Source organism: Eschrichtius robustus, chromosome 8, assembly GCF_028021215.1.
Source record: "Eschrichtius robustus isolate mEscRob2 chromosome 8, mEscRob2.pri, whole genome shotgun sequence".
Classification (NCBI taxonomy): domain Eukaryota; kingdom Metazoa; phylum Chordata; class Mammalia; order Artiodactyla; family Eschrichtiidae; genus Eschrichtius; species Eschrichtius robustus.
In genome coordinates this window covers 74,676,396-74,702,549 of record NC_090831.1, presented here as the reverse complement: position 1 = coordinate 74,702,549, position 26,154 = coordinate 74,676,396, and the positions used below count along the sequence as shown (strand labels likewise).

Genomic DNA, 26,154 nt, shown 5'->3' with positions numbered 1-26,154 from the left:
TCTGACTCTTTAGTGTTTCTCCCAAGAAAACAAATCAATGGAGTAAAAACCTAGTTGCCCAAAGATGCTCATTACTGTGTTGTATATTAAATTATTAAAAAAGACTTGGTACCAACTTAACCAAGATTAAGGGAATGGGGAAATATTTAGTATATCATGGTTCATGAACCCCAGTGGAATATTACACAACAATGTTAGGACGGTATTATGAAGACTTTGAAAACATAGGGAATGCTTCATATGTTCTCTGAAAACAGCAGAAAAAAAATTTTATGCATACTAGCATATTAACTATAAAATTGTGAACTGTGATTGAAATGTAATATAAGAGATAAAAATAGTTGTGTTAGGGTAACAGAATTTTGGGTGATTGTTTTTCTACTTTACAAAAATTATCTTTAGTATTATTGTCACGTTATTTTAATAAAAATATGTTGCTAAATTAGTATAGAGATTCTTTTTGGGGTTATGAAAGGATTTTGAAATGGATATTGGTGATGGTTGAACAATATTGTGAATGCAATTAATGCCACTGAATTGTACACTTGAAAATGCTTAAAATGGCAAATTTTAGGTTACATATATTTTACCACAGTTTAAAAAAAACCCCAGATCTCTTCTATAATCATCATTATGGTTTAGCAGCCTCCAAGATGGCCCCCCAGTGGTCCCTGTCTTCTGGTCTTCACACCCTTGGGTAGTCCCTCCCACATTCTACTAGGATTGGTCTTGGTGACCAGTAGTATATGGCAGAAATGATGGCACATTATTTCCAAGGTTAGGTTCTAAAAGATTGAGGTTCCCATCTTAGCTGTCTCCCTCTCTCTTTCTTGGTTCACTGCCTCTGGAGAAGCTAGCTGCCATGTCATGCGAATAGTTCCTCCATCTGGGAGAGGCCCCCATGGTGAGGAACTAAGGCCTCCTGCCAACAGCCATGTGAGTGAGCCACCTGGGAGTGGATTCACCAGGCCCAGTCAAGTTTCAAATGACTGTAGCCCTGGACGTCACCTTGACTGCAACCCTGTGAGAGACCTTGAGCCAGAACTACCCAGTTCAGCTGTTTCAGGATTCCTGACCCCCAGAAACTAATATGACCTCAATATGGGCTTAAGTTTGACTTTTAGGAATTTAAAGAGAGCTTTTTAAATGCAGGTTTTGAAAGGAAATTTTATGTGGAAAAAATGTACGCCGTGATAAAAATTACAAAGAAATAAAATGATGTGTTTGCTCAGACCTATACACATAGAAGTAAACATCGAGTTGATAAAAAAATCATTTATCTGAATTATAGACTTATGAGATGTTTTTATTTTCTCTTATATGTTTCAGGATTTCTCTTATATGTTTCTAAATTCTTTAGAATGATCATGTCTTACTTTTATAATGAGAAAAAAAAAGATATAAACAAAGCTTTAAGAAGGATGATAGAGAGACGAGAGCATCTTCATCTGAAGCACATAACATGCTCTACCCTCATTTGCTGTGCTGTGTGACTCTGGCTGTATGGCTTCTCCTCTCTGAGCCTCAGTTCCCTCATCTATAAGGAGGGATAATGATGTTCATCTCATAACTGGGGATGCAGAATAAGGGGGACGACTTGTGAAAAGTCTCTAGCACATAGTAAATCCTCAATAGATGCTTCATCTCCTTAGTATACCTTCTCATAGTATTTAGAACAAGGGTGTCATTTGCTGGCTGATCATGTCCTTTGTGATAATCAAGGGAAATCAGATAGTTCAACAGGTAGTTGGTTCAGTGTGCGGCCTACAAGAAAGTCTGTGACGGGGAAGATAGGAGGCTCCTTTATAGGAGCAGTAAGTATTAAAAGCTATTTGACTTTTCTTCCTAAAGATCATCAGGCCCTTGTAGAGGACACCCAACTCTTCAGTCTTAATCCAAGTCTTGTTTTACGCATAAACACACAGGCCAGTTCTTCTTGTATCATAATGAAATCATATATTTTCAAATTCCAGATGCAATGTCATAAGATAAAGAAGCTGAAATGATAGTCCACAGAAAATATATTTTTCATTTTCCCAGAACCAAACTTTAATAACCCATAAGCTCTGATCTAACTGAATTTTCTTTCATATTTATTTAAATGGGAGAACTGGTTTTGGTGATTTTCTCCAATCCTAACCATCTAATATCTTTAACCTACAAGACAACAATTCTTTTATTTATTTATTTTTTTTAAGGGGTAAGGAAACATTCTCTCTTCTATTTCAGCTCAGGATGCTAAACTGTATGTTGTTTGCCTTAAAAAATAAACTTTCCTTTTTACATTTTTCTTGTTATCTTGGATCATGTCCAGTCTCTAAGGAAATGAACATGTGAAGAAAGAGTTCTGTGGAATGTTAACTGCACTGGTATTTTTCTTCCTTTTATCATGCCTCAAGATTTGCCGAAGTTGATATAAATTCACCATGCCTTCTTTAAAAAGCGTAACAGCAAGGCATTCTTCCTGTAGGAGTCGAACTGTAAAAGGTGATTTCCTTTTAGTCCATTTGGTTTAAGCCTGTAAAAAGCATTAAATGAAAAATCTGATATATTTGTTAGGGCATTTATTGCATTACTAAGTTATATTTTCAGTTCTCAGTGAAAGGTTTATTGAGAGGTTTTGAAGAGGTAAACTTTGAAGAGGTTTCGTTCAGGATTAAAGAATATTTTTTCTTCTCTTTCGGTGAAATAACATCACACAAAATGATACCTTTCAGGAGCTATTTTTAGCATTGTTTACAGTCAAAGGACACAACGTTCCATTACGGTGAAGCAGGTATCACCTTCCAAAACCGGCCTCTGTTGATGAGATTTGTAACTTCTATAGGGTTTCAGAGGCATGAAAGGCTGCGAAGTTACCATTTTCCATTAACTCAAGTCACCCTAATATTGATGCACCAGTAAGGTAAACTACTTTGCAGGAGTCTTTTAGAGTGAAAATGTTTTTCATATTGGACTAAATATTTATAACTGATCCATCTTAAATGTAAAAATATAAGCCATTGCTAAACTTTAATGTGGATTGATTTCTTTTTTGATAGATGAAGATTTGAATTTAAACTCTTGACACAATCTTTTATCATCTAAAAATGAGAGTTGTCTTTTTCAGATGAAGCAGTGCTATAATCAACCACTTTGAATTCAGGAAAATTGGATAATCGCTATTCTCTAAATAACATAAATATCAAAAACATCACAAGGGTAGAAAACTCATTAACAATTTACTTTGCTTCACTCTTGATTTACTAAAAATGTTTTGAAAACTTGTGAAATAGGTGAAATTATATGATCCTTTTAATTGATTTAAACAACTTATGGTAAGAAAAGATCAATCTTTACAGCAGTCCTGTGGAGGAGAGGGCTACTAATTTTATCCTGATCTGTATCCAGAAGTCAGAAAGTTTGAGTTGTTGACGTCCTTCAGTTAACAATGGAATTCCATATGGGGGAAGGTCATGTCGTTATGAAGGTCTAGTGTTTATGATTAGATATAGCAGTTAACAAAATAACTGGGAAGTTGGAAATCAATTCTGTTGAATGCACATCCTTTGGGTTTTGAAGATGTTATACACTGATTTTGTTTAAATATTCTGTAAGTTTTATCCTTCTGACTACAAGGATTAATTATTATTACTATATTTTATTTATTTTACTGAAATAACATACATCATTTTTTACCATGTCCTTCAGTCAGAGGATTGAAAAGTAATTATTTGTGCCTCTTCTGCTATTAACCACATTATTAAAGTAAAATACTAAGCAAAAATATAGAATCATATGATCACTAGTCAACAAAATCTAGGAACCTTTTCCAAAATATAGGTATAATACCTGATAGGTTTGTGCTATTCCTATATATGAAAAATGTCAGTGATTGGCAGCCTGTAACAAATCTTAGAGAAATTTTTAAAAATTATATTATATAGTTGTGTAGAATTATAAGTGATTAGATTTATATAAGCTACTAAAAAAACACAATTTTACAACTCAAAAAAGTCACTGCTACTAGGTACTGGAGAAGAATTGAAAAGGAGATTAAAGTGGAGTCTCTGCAAAAACAATGTAGTGAACCAGTTAACTGTTTCTTTCCTATAAGCAAGTTGCATGCAAGCATGATCTACCTTTGTGGAAAGTAAAAATAAGTTTAAATATACAGGGCTTTTGTTGAAAAGAATACAACAAGAAGTTCACTTATATTAGCTTTTCTTTGTGAATATTTTATGATAATATCTGCATCTATAGATTTATGAGACGTAAATATGAAAATCTATAGCTCCGTATTAGCACATGGAAAAGGCTAGTATAATTACATAAGTTAGCCAATTTTTTAAAAGCCAGACCACTCTTTATTTGATTTCAGACTGAACTTAAACATTCAAAGACATCTCTTTTTTGAGGGGAGGGTAGAAAATTATAATAAATAAAATCAAAGCTAGGAAATTTGGGGTAAATATTATCTAGCTAAGCTCTGAAATCCAAAGCAAGAATTTAGTGTTTTCCTTTTTCTACTCACCTTTTGGCAGTGTATAATACTCTTAAGAGTGTCAGTGCTAGCGTTTTCAAAAGCTCAATTCATTCACACCCTGCTGAGGGCTCTACAGCACTTTCTGTACTTTTCCACCAGATAGAGTTTTCTGCAAGGGCAACTATGTGTTGAGTAAGGGTTAGATCTGAAGGAAAGACCCAGCAGTGCAGATTAGTATGACTGGCTTTGGGGATTATTCATCTTGTTCACATTAAGGCTGGACTCTCCCTGTTGTCTTTATTTAATATAGGGCACTGGAGGTGTTAAAAAGAATATAGAAAGAATAGTCTCTATAGCAATAGAGTTCAGAATTAAAGGAAGAGAGAGAAATACAGAAACATGTAAGGTATCTTTAAAAAAAAAACTTTAAAGTAATCCAATAATCCCTTTACAAACTGAGTAACATACAGCTTTGTGTGTGTCTGTGTGTGTGTGTGTGTGTATAATCTATATGTATATGTATGTACACATATATACATACAGTAAATCTTTGGCATGACATGTAATGGGCACTAAAGAGTCAGAAATTTGCATACGTTCCATTTTGTAAGTATGGCCCTTTGATTATCTGGATCAAATAAAATAATATGTGTGAAAACACTTTGCAGACTGTAGAGCACTCTACAAGTAGCACTATCATATAGCATTTTAACAGTCAAGTAAGCTGACCATTATGGGAATGAGTGTCTTACAGGGAGATTGTGTCATTAAACAGTTTAGCTAGAGTAAATGAATGAGAACTGAACAATTTTTCTATGCACAACAAAACACAACCTATTTATGGAAGCTAATATAAAAATGTTACCTGTTTACCTTGAGGGGAGGACTCTCATTATTATTTTTTTTTTTTTAACAGCAGTGTATTGACAAAGATAGTCTCAGTGTAAAACAACTCTGTCTTCATTATTAACATACCCAAGAGTCTTGCCTCTCATTTCATTGCACAGGCCAGCTCCTGGACTTGAGATTCACTGCACAGACCTAAATCTTTCCTTATATTAATCTTCATTTTCCCCAAGAGTTTATTCCAGTGTCAGGGATTCCCTTCATCTTCTGCTTGAGCAATTACTGGCCCCTCTTTGCAAAATGAATAAATTCAAGCCTGTTTTTAAAAAATAAGTCACCCTTTTGAAAAATCAGAGTGGTTTTATGACCGCAGTCTTCCCTCTAGGTCAGAACTTTGACAAGAAGGTGATTAAATGCACATTTAGCTTTTCATATATATATACAAAAGAGTGCTGTATCTGACAATTCTAGTCAGTACAGTTGAGGAAACAGTCAGACTTGTTTTTATTGGTGGGTGGACTTCTTCACAAATCATTTTCAAGAGATCAGTTGTTGTCTAATCCAGTGGCCAGTGCCCATGTTGGTATCTTTGGCACAGAGACAAGATGTGCACTGTCAAATAAAAGGACCCAGTCCGTTTGGCTTTGCTCTGTGATGAGTGTGACAGTGAGTAAAGCATACATATAGAGACCTTCCCCATCATTCACTCCAGGTCGCTCTATTTCCAACTCTGTGAGACAAAGCACACTCTTACGCTTCAGACATAGGCCCACAGTGTATGTTGTTCTTTCCCATCATAAATTGCAAGTGAGGAATATTCTAGAACGTTTTGTTCTTTTTTTTAATTTCCTTTTAAGCCTTTATATGGAAGTCAGTATCTCCATTGAATGTTTTAATAAATAAATTGAACCTGCTACACCTCTACTCTTTATGTGCAGCTTTCATGAGCTAAAATGTTAATAAATCCCAGCGAAGATTTTTATAGACATATTTAGAAGTCAACTCTTGGGAACAAAATGTAACTTGTTTTAGTTGTTCTACAAGCAGATGTATCATCAGTTTTAGAGGGAGTCTTTTGGCACTACAACGTGAAAAAACAAACAAAAATCCTTGCAGTCCCAGTTTATAAAGTAACTTTAAAAAGACAAGGATGAATTTCCTTCCCACTTCAAAAAAAAAAGTCATCCTCTGAGGCATGTATACTTTGAAGATGTTCCTTAGGGACCAGAATTTGACTTTTAAGATGTTTTTACCCCAAAATGATTGTTTACCTTTAAATTCATATGTCTCAGGTAAAGTAAAACCTCTTGTAAGTATAAAAATTAATATAGTCAGTTCTCCATCAAAAACTCAGTCATTCAACAAATGCCGTGTCCCCACTCTGTACCAGGAACCGTGCCTCATAGGAAATGCCCTTTTCGCCTTGCCATTGCCCAGTTCTTCCTTTTTCTCACGCCATCATTTTCATCCTCTACTTTCAGTTTTCTCTACCCAACGTTGACAGTCTTCCTTAGTGTGGCAAAAGACTTTGGATTTGCTTTGCTCTTTATTTTCAAGATGGCTTAGAAACTTAGGTGAGCTTTCAAAGCAGTTAGTTGACAGGTTGAGTGAAGAGAAGTGAGAGGCACTGTTGGATCACTGCCTTGATGGCAGAGAGGGGAGCTGAAGTGGGTGAGCGACGGCAGGCCAGTATGGCTCTGCTCACCCTCCCTGCCTCCAGTTCAGGTTCTTCCTAGGTCAGAGGACATGTAATGTCTAGAGCTAGACAACCCTTAATGACCATCTGTTCCATCTTCCTCACTTCTGAGGTGCAAAAATCTGACCTGCACAAGGAATGAAGAAAATATCCTGCTCTATAGTCATGGTCTAAAGCTGTTTTTTGCTATTCATGTTACATTCTTTCATATTTTTTAAAAGAAAACTCAGGTAAAGTGTATGTGTGTGTGTGTGTGTGTATGTGTGTGTGTTGCATAGATAAGGACTAGGAAAATGATGAAATTTGTTACGATTAGAATAGCAGAATACTATTATTTTCAACTGTATTAAAAGCCTTTGTCTGAAAGTTACTCATAAGATTCTCTCCACAAACATACTCTGAATTCAGTAGAGATTGTTTCTCTTCATTTTCATACAGATTTATAATTTGAAAATTCCTTAAGGTTTTTCCCAGGGAGTTTCCACAAACAACAAACAACACCTTTTAAAAACAATGAATATGGAATGAACATGACAGTTTCTGTCCCACATACCCTTCCCCGTTTATGTGACCCTCCAGGAATGTAGAGCTGGCTGAGCTCACCCTGTGAGCTGACAGGCACAGTTCTGACCGCCTGAGGCCGACCCCCACTCGGTGACCTGGCATCCAGCACTGAAATCCATAGGAGGGCCTCACCATTAGCAGTTGCATCTCCTCATTTGCTGGGACATCCCTTGAGGCTCCCCTGGGACACAGAAGTCCCAGTGACAGTCACTCACAGAGGGCCAGCCTCCACCCCTGATGTCTGAATGTTCCTTGTGAAAGACCTGCAACACCCCATCTCTCCAAACTGCTCCCTGTGCTGAATTTCCTTGACCGGTCCCCCTGCCCTTTCACATCTCTAGATGGCCTGATCTCCATCCCTCTTGATCAAGATGTAGAGCCACTTGAAAAAATTCTCTGGACCCCTTTCTTAACCTCTCCCGCCCCCAGCCTCAGACAATCACTGATCACTTTTCTGTTTCTATAATTTTGCCTTTTTCAGAATGTCATCTAAATGAAAGTATATAGTGTGTAGCCTTTGGCTTCTTTCACTTAGGATAATGCATTTGAGAGTCATCTGTAAAGTTGAGTGGTGAAGGAAGGAACATTAGCCTGAAATAACTTCAGTTAGCTAGTTTTGGGGGCTTAATACAGGTAACCTAAAAGAATTAGTTTTAAAAAAAAGAGGCAAGACAACAACACCAATTTAGTGTTATTCCAGGGAGAAAGACCTAAAAACTGTAAGTGTGGATGATTTTATAGTAAATAATTAGATTATAGAGATTATAAATATTTATCTGTAGGGGGAAAAACAGTCTCTTCTGCTACCGCTAAAAATCACCTAAAATGTTGGATAAAATACAAGCACATCCATTCAAATGCATATGCATAGCTGAACCAAGAAGAAATTAACTGAAATCTCCAGGGGCCAAGAATGAAAAAAACAGAATGATAAGTAAGTGCTGAAGTTGCAGCTGCCCTTGAGGTATTGCTAAAACAGGAACGTGGAGCCACTTGAGGGTCGGGAAACAAGGCTTTGGGCCTGAGAAAGTTAGGAGGGCATAGGAGTTGAGATTCCCCATAGAGAGTCAAGACCCTCAAAGCACTTCAGCCAGTAATGGGCTGGCTAAAAAAAAAAAAATCTGCTTCCAGCAAAGAGAGACTGCGGGGACAACTCTTTGTGTTGCCCTTGGCTCTGAATGGGGATGAAAAAGACTCCGCTGAGAATTCTACAAGCTTAGGTTTAAATTTACATAACTCACTTGGTCTCAGAAGCCAACAGAAAGAACTTGGAGTACCTAGGTGTTGAGAGAGCTCCAGGGCTCCTAGCAGAAGCAAAAGAAAATCCCTATAGAGAAACATATTCTCAACCCAGGTGCTTCAGGACTCCCACAGATTATCAAAGCCAAGCATGAGCCCAAAATCCAGAATTATAAAATGTGAAAAAGTCATTGTGAGTGAGGGTCAGTAGCAAAAGCAACAAAACTGGACTCCTCCACCTCACTCAGAACTTCAGCTATTGGGAATTATCAGACATAGAACAAAACTATATTTAAAATATTGTAAAGAAATAAAAGATCAAATTAAAAACTTGAACAGGAAACCATTAAAGTTTAAGTGAAAATTTGTCAGAGATTTAAAAAGAACTGATGAGAACAAAATGAATAAGGAAAACAGCATATTAGATGCACCTGATTAGAGAGTTAGTTGAGCTGGAAGATGGCTCTGAAGTAATTACTCAGAATGGAGAACAGAGAGACTAACAGATGGAAAATATGAAAGAACAAGTGAAGACATGGAAAATTTAATAAGATGGTATTACATTGGAGTTACAAAACGAGAGAAGAGAGAGAACTGAGCAAAGGCAATATTCGGGAAGTAATGGCTGAGATCTTCTTCCAGAATTGATGAAAGACATGAAACCTCAAATTCAGGAAACACTATGAATACCAAGCAGGTTAAATCAAAAGAACCCCATACCTCGCAAACCGCAGAACTCTGAGGTGGAAGAGAATAGCTAACAGGCAACAAGAAAAGCCTGGGTAATGATATCTTCTGAGTTAAGGGAAAATGCTTTGAACCTAAAATTATTTCTCCAGCTGACTATTATCCTGTATGAAAACAAAACTGAGGGAATTTGCCACCAAGCTCTTTACTCATAGAAAGAACTTCTGAAGTTTGTATTCCAGATACAAAAAAAGTTATCTGGGAAGGAATGTCTGAAACATGAAAAGAAAGGTGATTAAATAAATGATAAACATGGGTAAATCTAAATAATAATAACCAAAACAGTGTTTGATGCGTGTCCTTATGTAGAAAGTAGAAATAAAATATTAGACAGTATAACATGATAGGACTAGTGTCATCAGAATTCAAGTGTTCCTGTGTTTTTTTATTGTTTGGCGGGAGGGTAAAGAGAAAGTGTAACTTTGAACTTTAAATAGTTAAAAAGTTAAGGAGCCATACACTTGGAGAACTAAGGGTGAAGGTATATTCAAAGTGTGGAAGTTTCTTCAGATATCCTTGATGGTATTAAAAACACTAAACCAACTTACCCCCAAAGACAACTCCACTGGCTGTAGCTTGGGCAGTTGTGTGGTGTTCTTGGTCTTATATTTATTAAGTTTCTGGAGGGCAGTGGAAGTTATTGCCAGGAACACAGCATGACCTCTAAACAGACAAGTGAACTATACAAATTCATTACTGTTTCACCAAGAAGGTCCATCAGAGGGCTTAGCTAGGACACAGGAGGATTGAATTAAAACCAGGAAAGCATATTACAAGAGTTCTGACCTAGGTGGGCTAAACCTGGGGGAACTTCCTTTCTGTTGCCTCATTATTGGATTTCAGATTTGCTGAGGCTTGCCAGGAGGATCATTTCACGTCCCATTAATCCCAACCTCATATGCAAAGCACTGAGAATTTCAAATGTAGTGTATTGTAGTAGACTTCAGTTTCCTTACATCATCCTTTACATCACTTCTGTGTTCTATATACAAAAAATTTTATTTTTTTATAATCCTATTGAGTGTTTTTTTTAACCTAAATTAATATGGCTCAAATGAATTGACCAACTTTTGTGAAGTCATACACAGGACAGTCCAACCAGTGTGACTTTAACAAATTGATAGAGGAACTTAAAAAGTGGGGCGTTACCACAAGGGTAAAAATATGTGAAGCAACTTACAACACTGCTTTTGTGGAGAAAAGGCATCAGGTTCTGGGCTGGCCAAGGGATGGTGATGCACTGTCATCCAACCAGACTGTGAATGACTGGTTACGTCTTGTAAAAAATGAGGTTTCCTGAAAAACTGTCAGCATGTTGCAGGTCTTGGGAGAGTTCTAATGCTTGTTGTCTTAGCATTAATTGAAAATGGAATGAAATATGAATATGCAGTGAAGTTCATGAGGCAAAAGTGGAGTGGAGATTTTGAAAGCCAGCAACTTTTGTATATGGAGAAATATTGTCCTAAAATCCTGCTGCACTTCATAGATACCAGTAGCCATAGAGATACTGTTGAAGTCAATAAAACTGGGCTACCTGATGTCTTAAGTTCCTTGGAAATAGAACTTTAGACAGGACCCAATTTATTGTGTATATTAGCCAACATGTAGACTTGGTGAATGATAAGTCTAATGAAGCTTTCATAGGAGCATTGATCAGCAGTTTTATCAGGCCTCAAGCTTAGCAGAATTGCAGCCTCTGTGTTTGTATTATGATCAGCCTGTTTGGAAACTTAGCAAAAGATTCTTGCTGTTCAGCATTTAAAACATGCTTATCACTTTGATCAACTGACCTTTCCTGAAGCCATGCAGTATTAGGTTATAAGTCTTCTTCAAATCTATTCCCATTCCAGAATCTTATCATTATATAAAAAATTTAAAGAGACTGGGTGCCGAAATAGCCAGCACAATGCTTGTATGTTTTTAATATCTTGCAGAATTAAAATCCCAGGAACTATCCTCTGTGGTTTGTCCCCTCAGTCATTTCAAACATTGATAGTAGGGCCTATATGGCTACTTGCCTGCTACTTTATGTCTGTATCTCCCATATTTAAAACAGTATACATCAGATTTGTGTAACCACAGATTTTGTTGGTTTTTGACCAAGTCTTATGATGATTTTTTCTTAATGTCTTTCTATAAATCTCATTTCATGCTGTTATGAAAACCTCCATTTTGAAAATCACAAATCTCTGGTTGTAAAGTTCTTGGAAAGTCCACATTGTACAGAAGCACATATCTTTAATGTCGCCAGACAAAAGTGTCTTAAAATTAATTTAATGTTTGCACTTTAGGGTGCAACTTAAAAGAGAAGGCCTGAAAAAAGAGTGGGAGTGAGCATTAAGTATTTTTGGCAAAACATTGTGTTTGTCTCATGTTGGACATATGGAATATGCCCTTTAGTTTAGTCAGTATTTTTTAATTGTAGACATGATTTGTTGTTGTAGCTTAAATAATTCTGAATCAAAATTTCTGAAAATCCTTTAATTTTCTCCAGTTTTTATTGGAAGTTGTTTGCTGACTATTGTTGTTAGAAGTGTGAATTTTTTGCTTCTCTCCCAATCTGTCTTACAAAAAGAGAAATTTGTTTCTGCTGACAAATTGAGCAGACATCTGATATTTTATATTCCTGTTGAAGTGTATAACTTAATATTTGTATACTTGATAATTTGTCTTATTATGTAATTGATAAATGGTGCTGTATGTTGATGTTTGTTCAATCATATATTTATACTATCTGAATTGTATGATTATAGTTCTTTGGGAGAAATAATTTATCACTGTACACCAGCTTGTAAAAACCTAGTGCTAGAGTTTAAACATCAAAATAAATATTGAAATATAAAAAGAAAAAGAAAAGAAAGAAAAAAAAAGAGTAACTAGTAAACACATGGAAATAGAATGTATAATTTCTAAAATAGAAGATAGAAAATGTTGAATTTTAAAAGTCAATCCAAAAGAGGGCAGGGAAAGAGGAAAAAGATAAGGCAGGACAGAATAGGATGCAAGATTAAAATGGTAGCAGTAATTCCAAATATTAATATATCAGTAATCATGACATATAAATGGATTAAATTTTCTCCTTAGAAGACAAGGATTGTTTAATTGGATAAACCTTAAACCCAGCTATGAAATATTTATGAGAGACACCTTAAAATTATGGATATGAAATATTAAAAGACAGTGACAAAAGGTATGCCAGGCAAATACTAAGCAAAAGAAAGCTGAGGTCATTAAATTAATAAGAAAAAAAAGAACTTTAACCCAGAAAGCTTTATTAAAGATAAAGAAGTTCACTACGGAAAGATTAAAGACTGAATTTACCAGGAAAAGATAACAGCTCTAGACTGTTAAGCATTTAATTACCCAGCTTTACAATATATAAAACAAAACTTGGCGGAATTGCAAGGAAAGATTTTAAAATCTACCATCACAATGGGAGACTGAAAACAACCACAATCATTCTAACATTCTGATAAGGTGAACTTATGGCTTGGGATAAAACTTCCAAATAAGGTATCCCAGAAGTATCATATCTCAGACCACTTAGATGGACTCAAAAAGTGGTTCTGGTAATGCTGAAGATTCTGATGTTGAAAATGCATGTGGAGAGTTGGAATAAAAGTGGTTCTTGAAATACAAGTGAGGATATAGCAAACTTTCTAAATTAAAATTTTATGTGATAATTCAGATGTTTATGTATAAACCAGATAGCACAAATAAGCATTTGATTATTTTATTGACTTTATTAACAAGTTTAGTCAGTTTGGGGGAGGGGAAATGTCTTCTTGGTTAATTCCTTATATTTAGGTCTATATGCGTTAAATCTAAATGTGATCAACAATCGATTGCAAAATCAGATACAACTTTAAATATTTATAATTCTTCAAGATAGTGAAACCATGCTTCAGGATGATTTATGGCTTGTTGGAGCTGGAAGGACTGCAGACATAACGTGGTTCATCACTCTTTAACAGAGTCAGGCCTAAAACTCAGATCTAGTCTCAGTCTGGCACTGTCGTTGTGTTTTATCAAAGCTGTATAAAATAGATACCAATGTGTTGTTCACCATGGTTACATACAAACTGTACGTTCAATATAAGTGCAGTTTTTACCATGAAGTCTACCTATCTCAAACTTTGTATTTGATATTTAGAAACATATTAATGAAAAAATTTTAATAGCAAAAGAGATCTTAGGAAGGAATAATTTGGATGGCCCTGGACCCTATTAAAAGAAAGAAAGAAGAAAAAAAAAACACAGAATTTTAAGAATGCCTCCTTTTCCTGTAAACAAATTTCTCTTTGCCAGGTAGAGACATTTAAAACCAAGATACTGATCAGTTTTTTTAAAAACAGCCATTACAGCAGCCAAACACTGAACCCATCAGTGAGACCTTCACCTATGAAGATTTAGAGAGAAGGTCTCTTAGATTGGATCTTTGGAGTAATATTTTTCTTTGCTCTTCTCCCTTTTTCTTCCTCTGCCCAAATTCATGACCTACTTCCTCTTCCTCACTCCCAATCCATCCCCCTCCCCCTCCCCCTACACCATAACAATTTTAAATCAATGCTAAAGAGCTGCTTGAGGAGGGGAAGGGGGAGAATTGTTGGTCAGAGGAAAGATGTTTACTGGCTAATGGCTTGTTTTGTAGCTTCAAGGCTTTTGAAAGAATACCCACTAGCAGGTGCAACTTTTCTTCACATTCTTCTGGCTGCTTAAGAGTCACTGTACTTACTTCATCTTGTAGAAACTCAGGAATCTGTGGGTAAAAGCCTTTAGGAATGATCTGAGAGCTTGGCACATGCAAAACCACTTTAAGAGTCAACTAGTTCTGGGTGGGTTTGAATCTACTCAACCTGCTAATTGAGCAAACCATTACCTTCTCTGACTTCCACTTAGCTCCCCCTGCTGTTAGACGGAAACAGAGTTATCTTGTCTGAATAGTAAATAGGAGAGTGTGTGAAAAGCGCCTAGGAGAGCGCTTGACACATGTTCACCTACTCATAAATGATAATCATTATTAGGAAGACTTTAATTATCATTTTTATGTTAACTATTTGGGTTTGATTGCTCTGAGCAGTGAAATAGAGATTCCATGGAAAACAAGGCTGGGCTGAACAGTGTGGTCTGCTACCCATTTGAAAGTAGTACCACATGGAAGATTTTACTCCTCTGCTTTTTTGGTAATCTTGAGACACATATTTTCTCTCTACTGTCGTTTTAAAGGTCATCTTGAATTGATTCAGTCCCATATGGTCTAAGCCTATCCCCTTTGTTAACCTGCATGTTAATATTATGATTGTTAATATTTGAAAGGGTACTTATTCCAATACTTTTTTGTTCAATGTAAGAAAATGTAAATTCTTAAAGGAAAAAGTAACTTCAGTAACTAGAGAATTTAATAGTAGATTTATTTTAATTCTCCTGGTTATTTTGTATTAATTTTCCTGTAAATGTATCCAGATGTGTATGCAGTACCTATATTCTATGAACAAATTCTGGCAACTATTTGATAAATTATCTTCTGAAATTTTCTACCTTGGAACCTAATTCTATCCTGAAAATATCAATCCTTTGCTTATAGTAAAATATGTTACATCAATGAGGAAAGCGAGAGTAAAAGCTGGTTTACAGTAACGGATACTCTAGGAACTAATGTGAATTCTGCTTCTTTTTATTTTCAGCAAGCAATTTAACTTGTTTTCTTGGCCAGGAATAAATAAATACTGAAAAATTAAGTGAGCCTTATGTCTTACTTAGGGGATTTTCTTGTTTCTTCTGATTTCTCTCTTTTTTGCTTTTGTTTTCAGGCTCAGCTATGTGAATCATGCAGAGGATCTGGCCTCCAAACTCCTACAGTGTTCCCCAAAGAACAGACTATCAGCACAGGCCGCCTTGAGCCACGAGTATTTTAGTGACCTGCCCCCACGGCTATGGGAACTGACTGATAGTGAGTATGACAAATTCGAAACATCCAATTGAAGCAGGGATATGATTTTAGCATCTATGTGTAACACACATGTAGAGAGGTTCACATGTTTATATGTGCATCTCTCTAATATTATGTATGTTTGTATATGCATTGCCTGTACACCTGTGTGTGTGTGTGTGTGTGTGTGTGTGTGTGTAGAGAGAGAGAGAGAGAGAGAATGGGGGGAGGGGGGTAGTGTGTGTATATATTTAGTGGAATCCTGCCATTCAATTGCTAGCTTACCAGACACAGGAAGAAAATGGATTCCTTTTTTGCTATCTCTGCTCTGCAGTCAGCAGCTGCATGTCTTTGTATTTGATTATGTGTGTGTCCAAAAAAATGATCTGAGCAGTCATAAAGGAAAAGGAAAATATGATTTACATATTTAGTGCCTTATGCATATAGTATTTTTTAGCTGGCTGCAGTACACAGAGTAGAAATGATTCATTTCTGTTTGATTCTCAGAGACAATCTTGGTTGTAACAATAACCTTAAAAAGGGCTGCTATGCAGTGAGCTGACGAACAGAGTTGGCAATTGGCTAATGCGCTGAATTGACATGTAAGAACTGAAGACATGTAATTCATTTTAACTACAGATGCTGTTGGTATTCATACAGAGCTCTTCTCTGGATCTCTTAAAACAAAACACATTCCTGGGTGGGTGTTTGTTTTGTTTTTACAAAAGTGTTCATATTTACACAGCCTTTTTCAATTACATTTTAAATATTTGGGGGAGGATTTATGACTGGGAGGATCTCATCTTTCTTCCAAAGTGTGAAACAAAATTCTTGTGAAATTTTGCAAAACACTATTGCAGTAAGAACACTTTTGTTCAATGGTGATACATTCTTTCCAAATGCCAGTGAAAGATATTTCTCCTCATACTGTTTTCTTTTTGCCTTAAAAATTAATATACTGCATATATGGATGGATATTATAATATCATTTTTAATCCTTGTGTACACATCACTTACCATAGACATACATAAAATTTTTTCTTTATTCTCTCAGACTTTTTTCCCCCCATGATAGCATTGGAGTCTCCTCGACAACAATAACCTTTTATTTTGGAACTAAGTCCCAAGTAACAACTCTTGGGTATTCCTACCCTAAATCTTTTCTGATACCTCATATTTAATTCTAATTACTTTTTTTTTACTCTAAAGTAGCTATAGATATATTAATCCACTACTCCCCCATGCTTTGAAATCTTCTTCAGTATTTCATATATTCCAAGCCCATATTTATCCCATATTCTTCCCTACTTCCTTTCTGAAAGTCTACCCACTGACCATTACTACAGCTATCCCCATTTAAAAAAAAAATTAAAGATGAAATCCCTATAGAAAAATAATGAATTGGTAACACATCTTCCCATACTGAAAAAAAAAAAAATGATGCAGTGGACTCATTAGTTTATTGCTCGTCAAACTCAAACATATGGTTTGTTTTCCCATTCAGTATAACTTGCAACTTGATATCACTCCTCCTTGGTGACATCTCAATCCCATCTGACTTGATGATTGAGTTTAAGCCAGGATTTTGATGGTCTATGAATTCTGAATTCTGTAGTAGTACTTTTCTGTTAATATGGACTTATTACCCACTTGGCACTTAGTTTATCAGCCAGTGGTTAAATCCAGTTTCTATCAGTAAGTAAATGCCTACACATTATCACTCGGCAGCAGGCTGCCAATGGAGACAGCCTTGTCCCTGTCATTAACAAGCACAATGTATGCAGAACACCAGAGGGGAATTAAAACCACAAAAAATACCTCAGGGTGGTATTTTTAATATGAGAATTTAATTTGTAATTTCACAGATTAAGAATTTTGGCTGCATTAATCCCTTTATCAGCTCACAGCAGGCTATTTGCAGAAGCGTAACCATAAGGCGATATTCATTGGCAGAAACGCGTCTTTGCATAACGTTAAACATCAGGAGCAGTGAAACCTTTTGAAGGGGGGAGAATAAAGATGAAAAATCATTATATTTTTAAAGCAAGATTCTGCTAAATGCCTCCGGTAACAATTTTGAGTTACAGAAATGCTATTTCTGTGTCTAGTAGATAATCATTATGAAGCATAAATCCAGTCGCAAGAAAGGACAATCCCGGTATTAAATACCACAGTCATTTCCATTTTGAACAACATGGTAGTCCTTGTAAACATGTTTACAAAACAAAGAATTCCTAGGCTTTGGAGAGTTTGGGAACTAGTTCTTTTAAGTGAAATGACTGGTTTTGGTGACTCTGTTACCTAGGTTAATATTCTGCAGACTATATTTAAAAGTTCTTGAAATTCTTAAAATTAAATTTTACATCAGTGTGGAGTCTTGTAAAAGTTCACCACCTGGCAAATGGCAGCAGCAGCAGCAGTGCCAGTATCCTCATATGCTTCCTTTTCAAGGAGATTTGGAAAGAGATCCATCTGAAAAGAAGTGTTGCAGAACCAATAAATGGATTGTCTTATCAACCAAGTCATGGTTTCTATTAATCAGTTTTAGGAGCCTCACATTAATATGTAGTCTATTCAGGATGCAATAACAAAATAACTTAGACCGGGGCTTAAACAACAAACATTTACTTCTCACAGTTCTGAAGGCTGGGAAGTCTAAGATCAAGGTGTTGGCAAAATCAAGTTTCCTGACGAGACAGCCACCTCCCTGTATCTTCACATGGCAGAGAGAGAGAAACAGTGACACCTCTCTCTCCCTCTTTCTCTCTCTCTCTCTCTTTTTTTTCATATAAAGCCACTAATCTCATCCTAAGGGCCTCACCTTCATGACTTCATCTAACCTAAATACTACCTAAAGGCCTCATCTCCAAAAACTATCACATGGGGGGTTAAGGCTTCAGCATATGAATTTTGGAGGGACACAATTAAGTCCATAGCAGTCACATTCTTAAAGATGGGTCATGGCATTTTTTTTTTTTAAAGAATGCCCGCAAAGGGAAAACTCTTATGCAAGCGGAAAGCAAACCCAGGTTAAAAGGAGAAGATTGTAACAAAAGTAAGTTCAAAGTGGGCTCCAGTCTTCTTGGCCTACTTTAATATATCAGACCTTTTGAGAAGAGTATCAAGTGTTATTAGAACCTTGGTTACACAGAGCACTGCAGTCATTCCATGAATTCTTATAAAAATGAAGTTGTATGCTGATGCCAGACTGTTATTTGCTTTGGAAGAACATATAACAATATAATATCTTTCTTAATTGTACTAGTCCTTAAAACCTCACCAGTTTACAAAATGCCAAAATTTAGAAGCAATGTATTAGTGTGCCACTGAAGCAGGAATTATAAATTCATCAAGCAAGAATTATGGAACAGTTACCTGGAGATCTGGCGGTTAAAGCTGGCTAATTCTAGTGGCACCCCGTCATTCTCCCTCTATCCCAAAACCCGAACAGCCTTGCCCCACTTCTTCACAAAGATTTAATTGCAGGGAAGTAAATGGAGGGCTGATTTAGAAGAAATTCATTACTTTCCCCAAATACACCAAAGGGCATTCTCCTGTGTATACTATCAAGTTACATAAATTATTGAAGCTGAACCACCCTTGTCAAAGTAAATGAACAAAATACACTTCATAGCGTAGAGTCCTTGATTTTATTACATTCATTTGCTAATCCACAAAACTCAGATCTGCAGTAAAAGAAGGCCAACAAATTGGTGCAGTGTAAAGAGCACTGAACTGGGAATCAGACCACCTGGATTCCAGCTTCAGCTCCGCTGTTAACTAGCTGGGCAATGTTGGAGAAGTGCCTTAGTCTCTGTGGGTTCCCAATTTCTCATATAGAGACACAGTGATCCCTAAGGACCTTTCAGCTCTAATGTTGGTAGGGTTTCTTACTTCTTCCTATATATGTCCTATATATTATCCTAAAGCAACATTATGCCATTAATGGAGCTCCATGCCATCTTTTTAAAAAGAAAACACACCCTGTTCAAACATATTTGCTGCTCTAGTTCCTAGACTTCCATCCTCTCTTGAATCCTTTTGAGCCGAGTTTTTATACCCAAGATTCCACAACTGCTGGTTTTAGTCTCTATCCATTGGTCTTTCCCCAGCCCTCATCTTGATCCATCAGCATAATTCAACACAGTTGACCACTGTCTCCTCGTAGTAACATTTCCTTCACTTGGATTCCAGGACAGGACATTTTCCTTTTGCCTCCCTAAACATTCCTTTTCATACTCCTTTGCAGGTTTCTCATCTGCCAGACCTCTCACTCTTAGAGCGCCCTGGGGCTCAATCCTCAGATCTTCCTATCTGCATACGCTCCCTAGAGCCTAGATGATCTCATTTAATCTCATGATTTAGATATCATCTGTGTACACTGACAGCTTCCAAATTTCAATCTCCAGTCCCATCTTCCCTGACTCCAGACTTGCATATACCAGCTGACTACTTAACATCTCCATTTGGACATCTAGTAGGCATTTCCAACTTCATATTACCAGAACTGAACTCCTTGTCTTTTCCCCTAGACTTGCTCATTTTGTAGTCTTCGCCTTGTTAATAAATGGCAATGTCATTCTTTCAGTTGTTGGAAGTTACCCTTGACTCCTCTTCTTTTGTCATACCCAAACCCAGTTCTTCTGTAGACCCTGTTGGTGCTACCTTCAGAATAGATCAATAGACCATCATCCTCACCTCTCCACTGCCATCACTGCCCCACGTCACTCACCGTCTTCTTTCACCTGTATTTTTACAATAGCCGTCTAACTGTTTTGCCTGCTCCTCCTCTTGCTCCTTAGAGAGGCTTTGCTGTTTCTTCTTTCTTCAGTTCATCCTTGCTCTTCCTCTAGATATATGCATGACTTGCCCTCTCACCTTTTTGGGTCTCTGCTCAGAGGTACCTTTACCTGGGAAGCCTTCACTGACCTGCTTCCACCCCGGCACTTCCTGTTTCTCTTCCTGCTTTATTATTCTTCACAACATTTACAACTAGTTGATATATTTGTCTGAGTGTTTATCATCTGTCTCCCCTAAGTGGAATCTACAAACACCAGGGTTTCTTTTCATTCTGATTGATACACTACAGGATTCTGAAAACCTAGAACAGTGTGGGGCTCAATAAATATTTCTTCAAAGAATGAATGAAAGAATGCACAAAGAAAGGGCAAAATATGTTGTTTCCAAATTCAAGCTTATTGTTCGAGATCAGAGAAATATGAGAGATCAGCTGAGCTGTGGTGTGGAGGGGAAGGCAGACTATCCTGTCATATGTGTGTGTAAATCTGTGTGAGTGTGTGTGTGTGTGGCTGTGACGACTTGACATTTCAAAGACCAACGCATACCATGATGTTTTATGTGCTGGACATCCAGCATTGCATCTCAGCCTCCAATTTTGAAAGAAAAGACTCTAAATACACCTATAAATATGTAAATGAAAACTTTTCATTCTGTCCACAGTGTCTTCTATTTTTACTGTCCCAAATGTAAGATTGCAGCCAGAAGCTGGAGAAAGTATGCGGGCCTTTGGGAAAAACAATAGTTATGGCAAAAGTCTATCAAATAGCAAGCACTGAGGCGCACAGCATTCTCGAGAGAGCACAGGTAAGATGACCTACTTTACTTGGAAAGTAATTGTGAAAAGACATTGAGTCAATCTTGCAAACAAAATATTTCAGACTTATTTTTTCCTAAGTATCTTATGAATCTCTTACGTTTGTTGTGGCATTCATTACAGATTCTAGTGAGGCAGAGCGCTGTCAGTCATTTCTGTATTTTTAGGCACTTGCTGGCGTCTAACCAAAATGGTCCTTTATTTATGTAGTCATAAGCAAACCATTTTAGTCATAAGCAAATCATTTCACTACTCACCCATCCTTCACAGAGGTTAGAAAATGGTTAACCTCGGAGGATATCTAAGCCACAGACCTGCTTCGTGTGGCCCACACAATTTTTTTCCTTGGTTGCTCTCATTTTAAAATGAGGAGATTTTACACCAAGTCTGGGTTTCCGGCTTTTCTCGAGAAATCAGCAGCTCTGGCAACGCTAAACTCACATTCCTGCCAGAAGTTTGTGTATGTAACTGAACTGTGGCTGCCTCCTTTGGAAAGGACATGGGCTCCCTAGTTTAGCTTAGTGGCCATTTGAGCCACTTCACCCATTTCTGATTCCTGGGTGGCCCCTAGTGCAGACCTTATTGTGGTGGAGCATTTATTTTTTTTCCTATTCGATTCTTTGAACTCTGCTATTCTGCAGATGGAAAGCAGAACCTAAACGAGGTAGTCTCTGAGCATGTTGGCCTGTCCCGGTCATCACACAGGCTTTACAGAAACAAGCATAAGATGGCAACTTCTGAAAAGGCTGTGTCTTTAGTGCCAGTTGGAAACGTCTGGGTTTTTTGGAAGTTTACGCCTATATATATATATCTCTTCGTTTAATGCAACATAACTCTGAAGCAAATAGAGAACCAGCTTTTTTGAGGGGAAGGCTTTTTTATTTGCTAGCCCATATTGTTACTTGCTTGTGTGGCTGTTCAGGAATTAAATGTTCCAGTGAATTGAAAGATACAGACAGCATCATCGCAAGGGCTCCTCTTCCTTCCTCTCTCTCTTAATGTGAAATATGTTAACAGGCTGAACTGTCAGTGCATTAAATGTCCACATTGTCTTGTGGGTGATTAGTCAATACATTTGGACTTAGCTTTTGTGTACGCTCAATGTGGAGGTCCGTTTTGGCCTCTCAGGAGTATGGTGGTGATTTATGAATGATTGGAGAAAAGATTCCCAGATTGATAAAATTTGGTGTATAAATGCCAGTCAGGAAATGTTACTAGTAGACTTGCCATTTCATATGTAAGATTCTTCATTCTTCTGGTTATTTCTCCCTATTGGATAAAAAGTTACCCGGAAGCACAACTTTATACACCCAGTAGCATTTGTACTCTCACTTCAACTGGTCAGACAAAGAGTGGGGCTGAGTTTTTGACCAGTTACCTCCTGCTTCTGAAAATGGTTTTAATTCCTGAGGGTTGCAGCAGATGCTATTGAGAGTATTTAACCTGCATTACCATAATGAGAGCCCCTGACTTTATAAAACCCTTAGCCAATTCAGTAGAACGAAACAAAAATTGGACTTTTTTTGTGCTGCTGCCTCATACACACATACACACAAGCAAGCTTGAATTTCCATCACAGGGCTGTGTCCTTTCTTCTCTGCTCTTTTGAGATCTCTCTGACCTGAGCCTGGCCAGTCAAAACTGCTAGAATGTGTTTCAGGTCAGCTTTTCCGTGGAAATCAAATCAGGCTCACTGGATAGAAGCATTGCCCATAAGGTCTCAAAAACTGCTAAGTGAAAAGAGATTTTAAAGAGCTGCTTGGAACTACAGTCATCAGTATTCAAAAGCCTTTACAAAGATGTTTTTTCTTTGTAGTATGTTTTTGAAACTAGATTCAAGGGTATTATCTAGAACCTCTTCCTCTAGAATTATCTAATAATACTAGAAATATGTTCTCTATGAATTTTGTCTTTTTCACATCAACTTTTAAAGCTTTAATATTATTATTGCCTTTGTTGTTTTCTTCAAAATCCAGATACCTCAGTTTGATTCAACATTATATTAAGGAAACATCTAAATTTCTTTTTCTCAGAAAAGCTGCATGGAAGCTGGATTTTAAGAGTTTTCTGTCAGTCAGCAAAAAAGGAAATCATTTTAATTTTTCACCTTTGTAGGGTTTTCTTTTAATCAAATAGGTTCATCTTAGAGATTAAATAGCATAGCCTATATATTGGCCTAATACATCCTGCACAGTAGAGCTGATTCTAATCAATAGCTGAATACCAGTGTCTATATTGTAGACATTATAGAGCCAAAAGTCTACATAAATAAGGGTATTCATAAAGAAAATATGTAATTCCCTAGATTTTGATTTTGTTGTTGATGAATTTAATTAACAGTTTAGAACAGGCTGAGGCATCTTAAATTTTCCTCAAATGCCCCAGTTCTTTGTAAAGCCCAGAGAGATTGGGAAGGAGAGGAAGGGGGAAGAGGTTGAGGGCTCAGAGAGGCTAAGACTGTAACCTAGCATTTTAGCCAACTCTCTCTGGGGAGTTACACAGAGGTAAATGTAGAAAATGCATTGTATCGCTTCTGGTTTTGAAATGATGGAGGACTGAGTAGAGAGGAGCGTTTCAGGTCCTAAGTTTTCTCTTATACCACAATGCCAAATTGTTTCTAAACTTGTATATACTAAGGTCACTTCAGTTATTTAGTTAATAATCCTGGATTTGCATAAACTGGCCTTACTGGAAAAGCTAATGAGAAGCATTTTTCTTTGCAGCAGAAAGCAATTTTGGTTTCAGAGTCTTGTAACCAAATGAAACGAAAAGAAAACCACATGCACCTAAGTTTAAAAATGGAGCCAATGGATGATCAAGATACTGTGCTTCCTACAGTTTGTTATCCTCTAAAGATATGAATAGACTACAGATTGCATAGATTGTCCCCACCCTTTTTATCAGCATTAAAGGATAGGACTTTCCTAAAGTCTGAGAGAGCCTTAAATACGCGTACAAATTTTCCCCAAGGGAAAGACCGGAAACTATATTGAATATCACATCCATTAGTATCACTTATATTTGTGCACAGTGATACCGAATACACCCCCAGGCTGAGCTTAATTTTCCAGTTATTCTAAATTGAGACAGGAAGTGCACAGTCACTCTTGTCTGCTCTCCTTTTGCTGAATACAGGGCATAAGAATGGCCTCTAATCTTTTAGACAGATGTTTTATAATTTTCCTGAAATGCTATATGCTCATTATGGAACATCTCTTTTCAATGAATCAATTGGTCTTCAAACCCTATTAAATTCATAATAAATATAGAAATATCTGTCTGGTGCATGAAAAAACTGTATTTGGTTCACGTGCAAGAAGTTAACTGCATGCATATTTTGGTGACCCCTCTCCTTGCTTTCTAGTATATTATCTTTGCTAATCAATGTTATTTAAGTATTATATGAAAATGAAAAAGAAATGTGGTAGACTCTTTCTGTTTGACTCAGTCATCAAGCAATAATTTCCTAAAAGTAGGCTGCCAGGTAAACAGTAGGATGCATAAATTGCTCAAGAATTTTAATTAAATAAGAGAAAGATTTTTTAAAAAACCGAACTCCAGGCAGAATATAATTCATTGGTGCTTAAGACTCTCTGGCATCGCTAACTGAATGTTCATTAGAGAGGTGTTCACACACCCTGGGGAAATGGGGGGCAGTGCCAAAACCCCTGGTGAGTTTTTAAAAATCCAGGTTCCTGGGGTCTTCTGCATTTTAAAGAACCCCAAAGGATGTTGATGTAGGTAACCTTTGAACCACATATTATGACCTGTTCGGTAACTATTTAAGAATTGTACATTTATGAAGTAAAATAATCAACTTATTTGGGCCAGGACTGGATAAAGACAAAATAGGAAAAGCCATCCCTTCCTTTCCCTTCCCTTTTTTTTAAGGAAGATTAATATAAAGTTGTGCTGTCCAACAGGGTAACCACTAGCCACGTGTAGCTATTTTAAGTTCATTTTTAATTAATTAAAATTAAACTAAATTACAACCTTGTTCCCCCAGTAGCAGTACCACATTTCAAGTGCTCATTACCCACCGTGACTAGTGGCCACCATAGGGACAGGGCAGGGCAAGGACCTTTCCAGCATCACAGAACGTTCTACTGGGCAGCACCAGTGAAGAGCGTTTCTCCTGACTGCCTTTGAGGAATCAGGAAAGTTGAACTGAATTCAATCAGCAAAAATATATTTCAGTTCCAGAACATAGCCACTTCAGAGAAGCCCAAAACGTTTGCGGAAGAGAGACACTCAAGTGAGGAAAGAGGCAGGTGGCAAAGTGAGAGGGACAGAGACGGATGACTGAGAGTGACAGAAAGCGCTGTGCCACAGGGACGGGAGACATCACGAGGAAGCGGGTGTGGGGATCTCTCGGGGGAAGGAAACATGGTGCGGTGTCCTCAGGGATGGTGGTCTTTGTTGAGATTGCTCAGGGAAGTAAGGAAGAACAGGTGGACAGTCCTTAGACTTCTTAAAGCTGCACGGGCAGGCCTCACAAATCCTGAATGTCCGTCAGGGTCCACAGGAGCTTTGGTTTGTCTGCCGTCAAACTCAACCGCCATCTCAACTCTGGTACCTGTCCCTGGAGAAACAGCCCCCTCTTGCTCTCCGTCATGCTGTGACCTCTTCTGTCCCTGCATTGACTAACAGTACTTTTGTCTGCTCTTCATCTCGTGGCTTCTGCTGACTTGTTTCTGCTTATTCATGAATCCTGCTTATCATCGCTTCTCTTGTGCCTCTATTCCTGGGGCAGTCTATAGCCGAGCTCTTTTCTTCAGATTCAGACCCTCCTCCAGAGCAGCTCTGATTGGTGTAGCCATCATCATGGAGAGAGAGCAAGGCTTTGAGCAAGGCTGTTGGGTGGGTCCAGTCAGCTGAGCTGTGAACTAGGTGGCCAGCCTTTCCTTAAGGAACCGGTCAGAAGAGGGCTCTGGGCTTAGCAGTCTCTGAAGCTTCTAGGAAAGCAAGCAGCATAGATGGAAGGCACTTGCCTGGCCTGTACACTACCAAGGGAAAAATCAGACAAGTATAGAGGGAAACTCCAGTTTTAATGG

The 26,154-nt window shown here is 37.3% G+C and overlaps 1 protein-coding gene across 4 annotated transcripts in view; it reads left to right on the top strand.

Annotated features, from left to right (window-relative positions):
- CDK14 (cyclin dependent kinase 14) overlaps positions 1 to 26,154 on the top strand; it is a 567,195-nt gene that overhangs the window by 462,684 nt on the left and 78,357 nt on the right. For all 4 annotated transcript variants that reach the window (XR_011074670.1, XM_068549142.1, XM_068549143.1 and 1 more), the window contains 2 exons: positions 15,368 to 15,507; positions 20,947 to 21,090. Coding sequence is in view for 3 of the 4 variants with exons in the window: in XM_068549142.1 (XP_068405243.1) it covers positions 15,368 to 15,507; positions 20,947 to 21,062 (256 nt within the window). In the remaining variant the exon portion in view is untranslated. The remainder of the gene's footprint in view (positions 1 to 15,367; positions 15,508 to 20,946; positions 21,091 to 26,154) is intronic.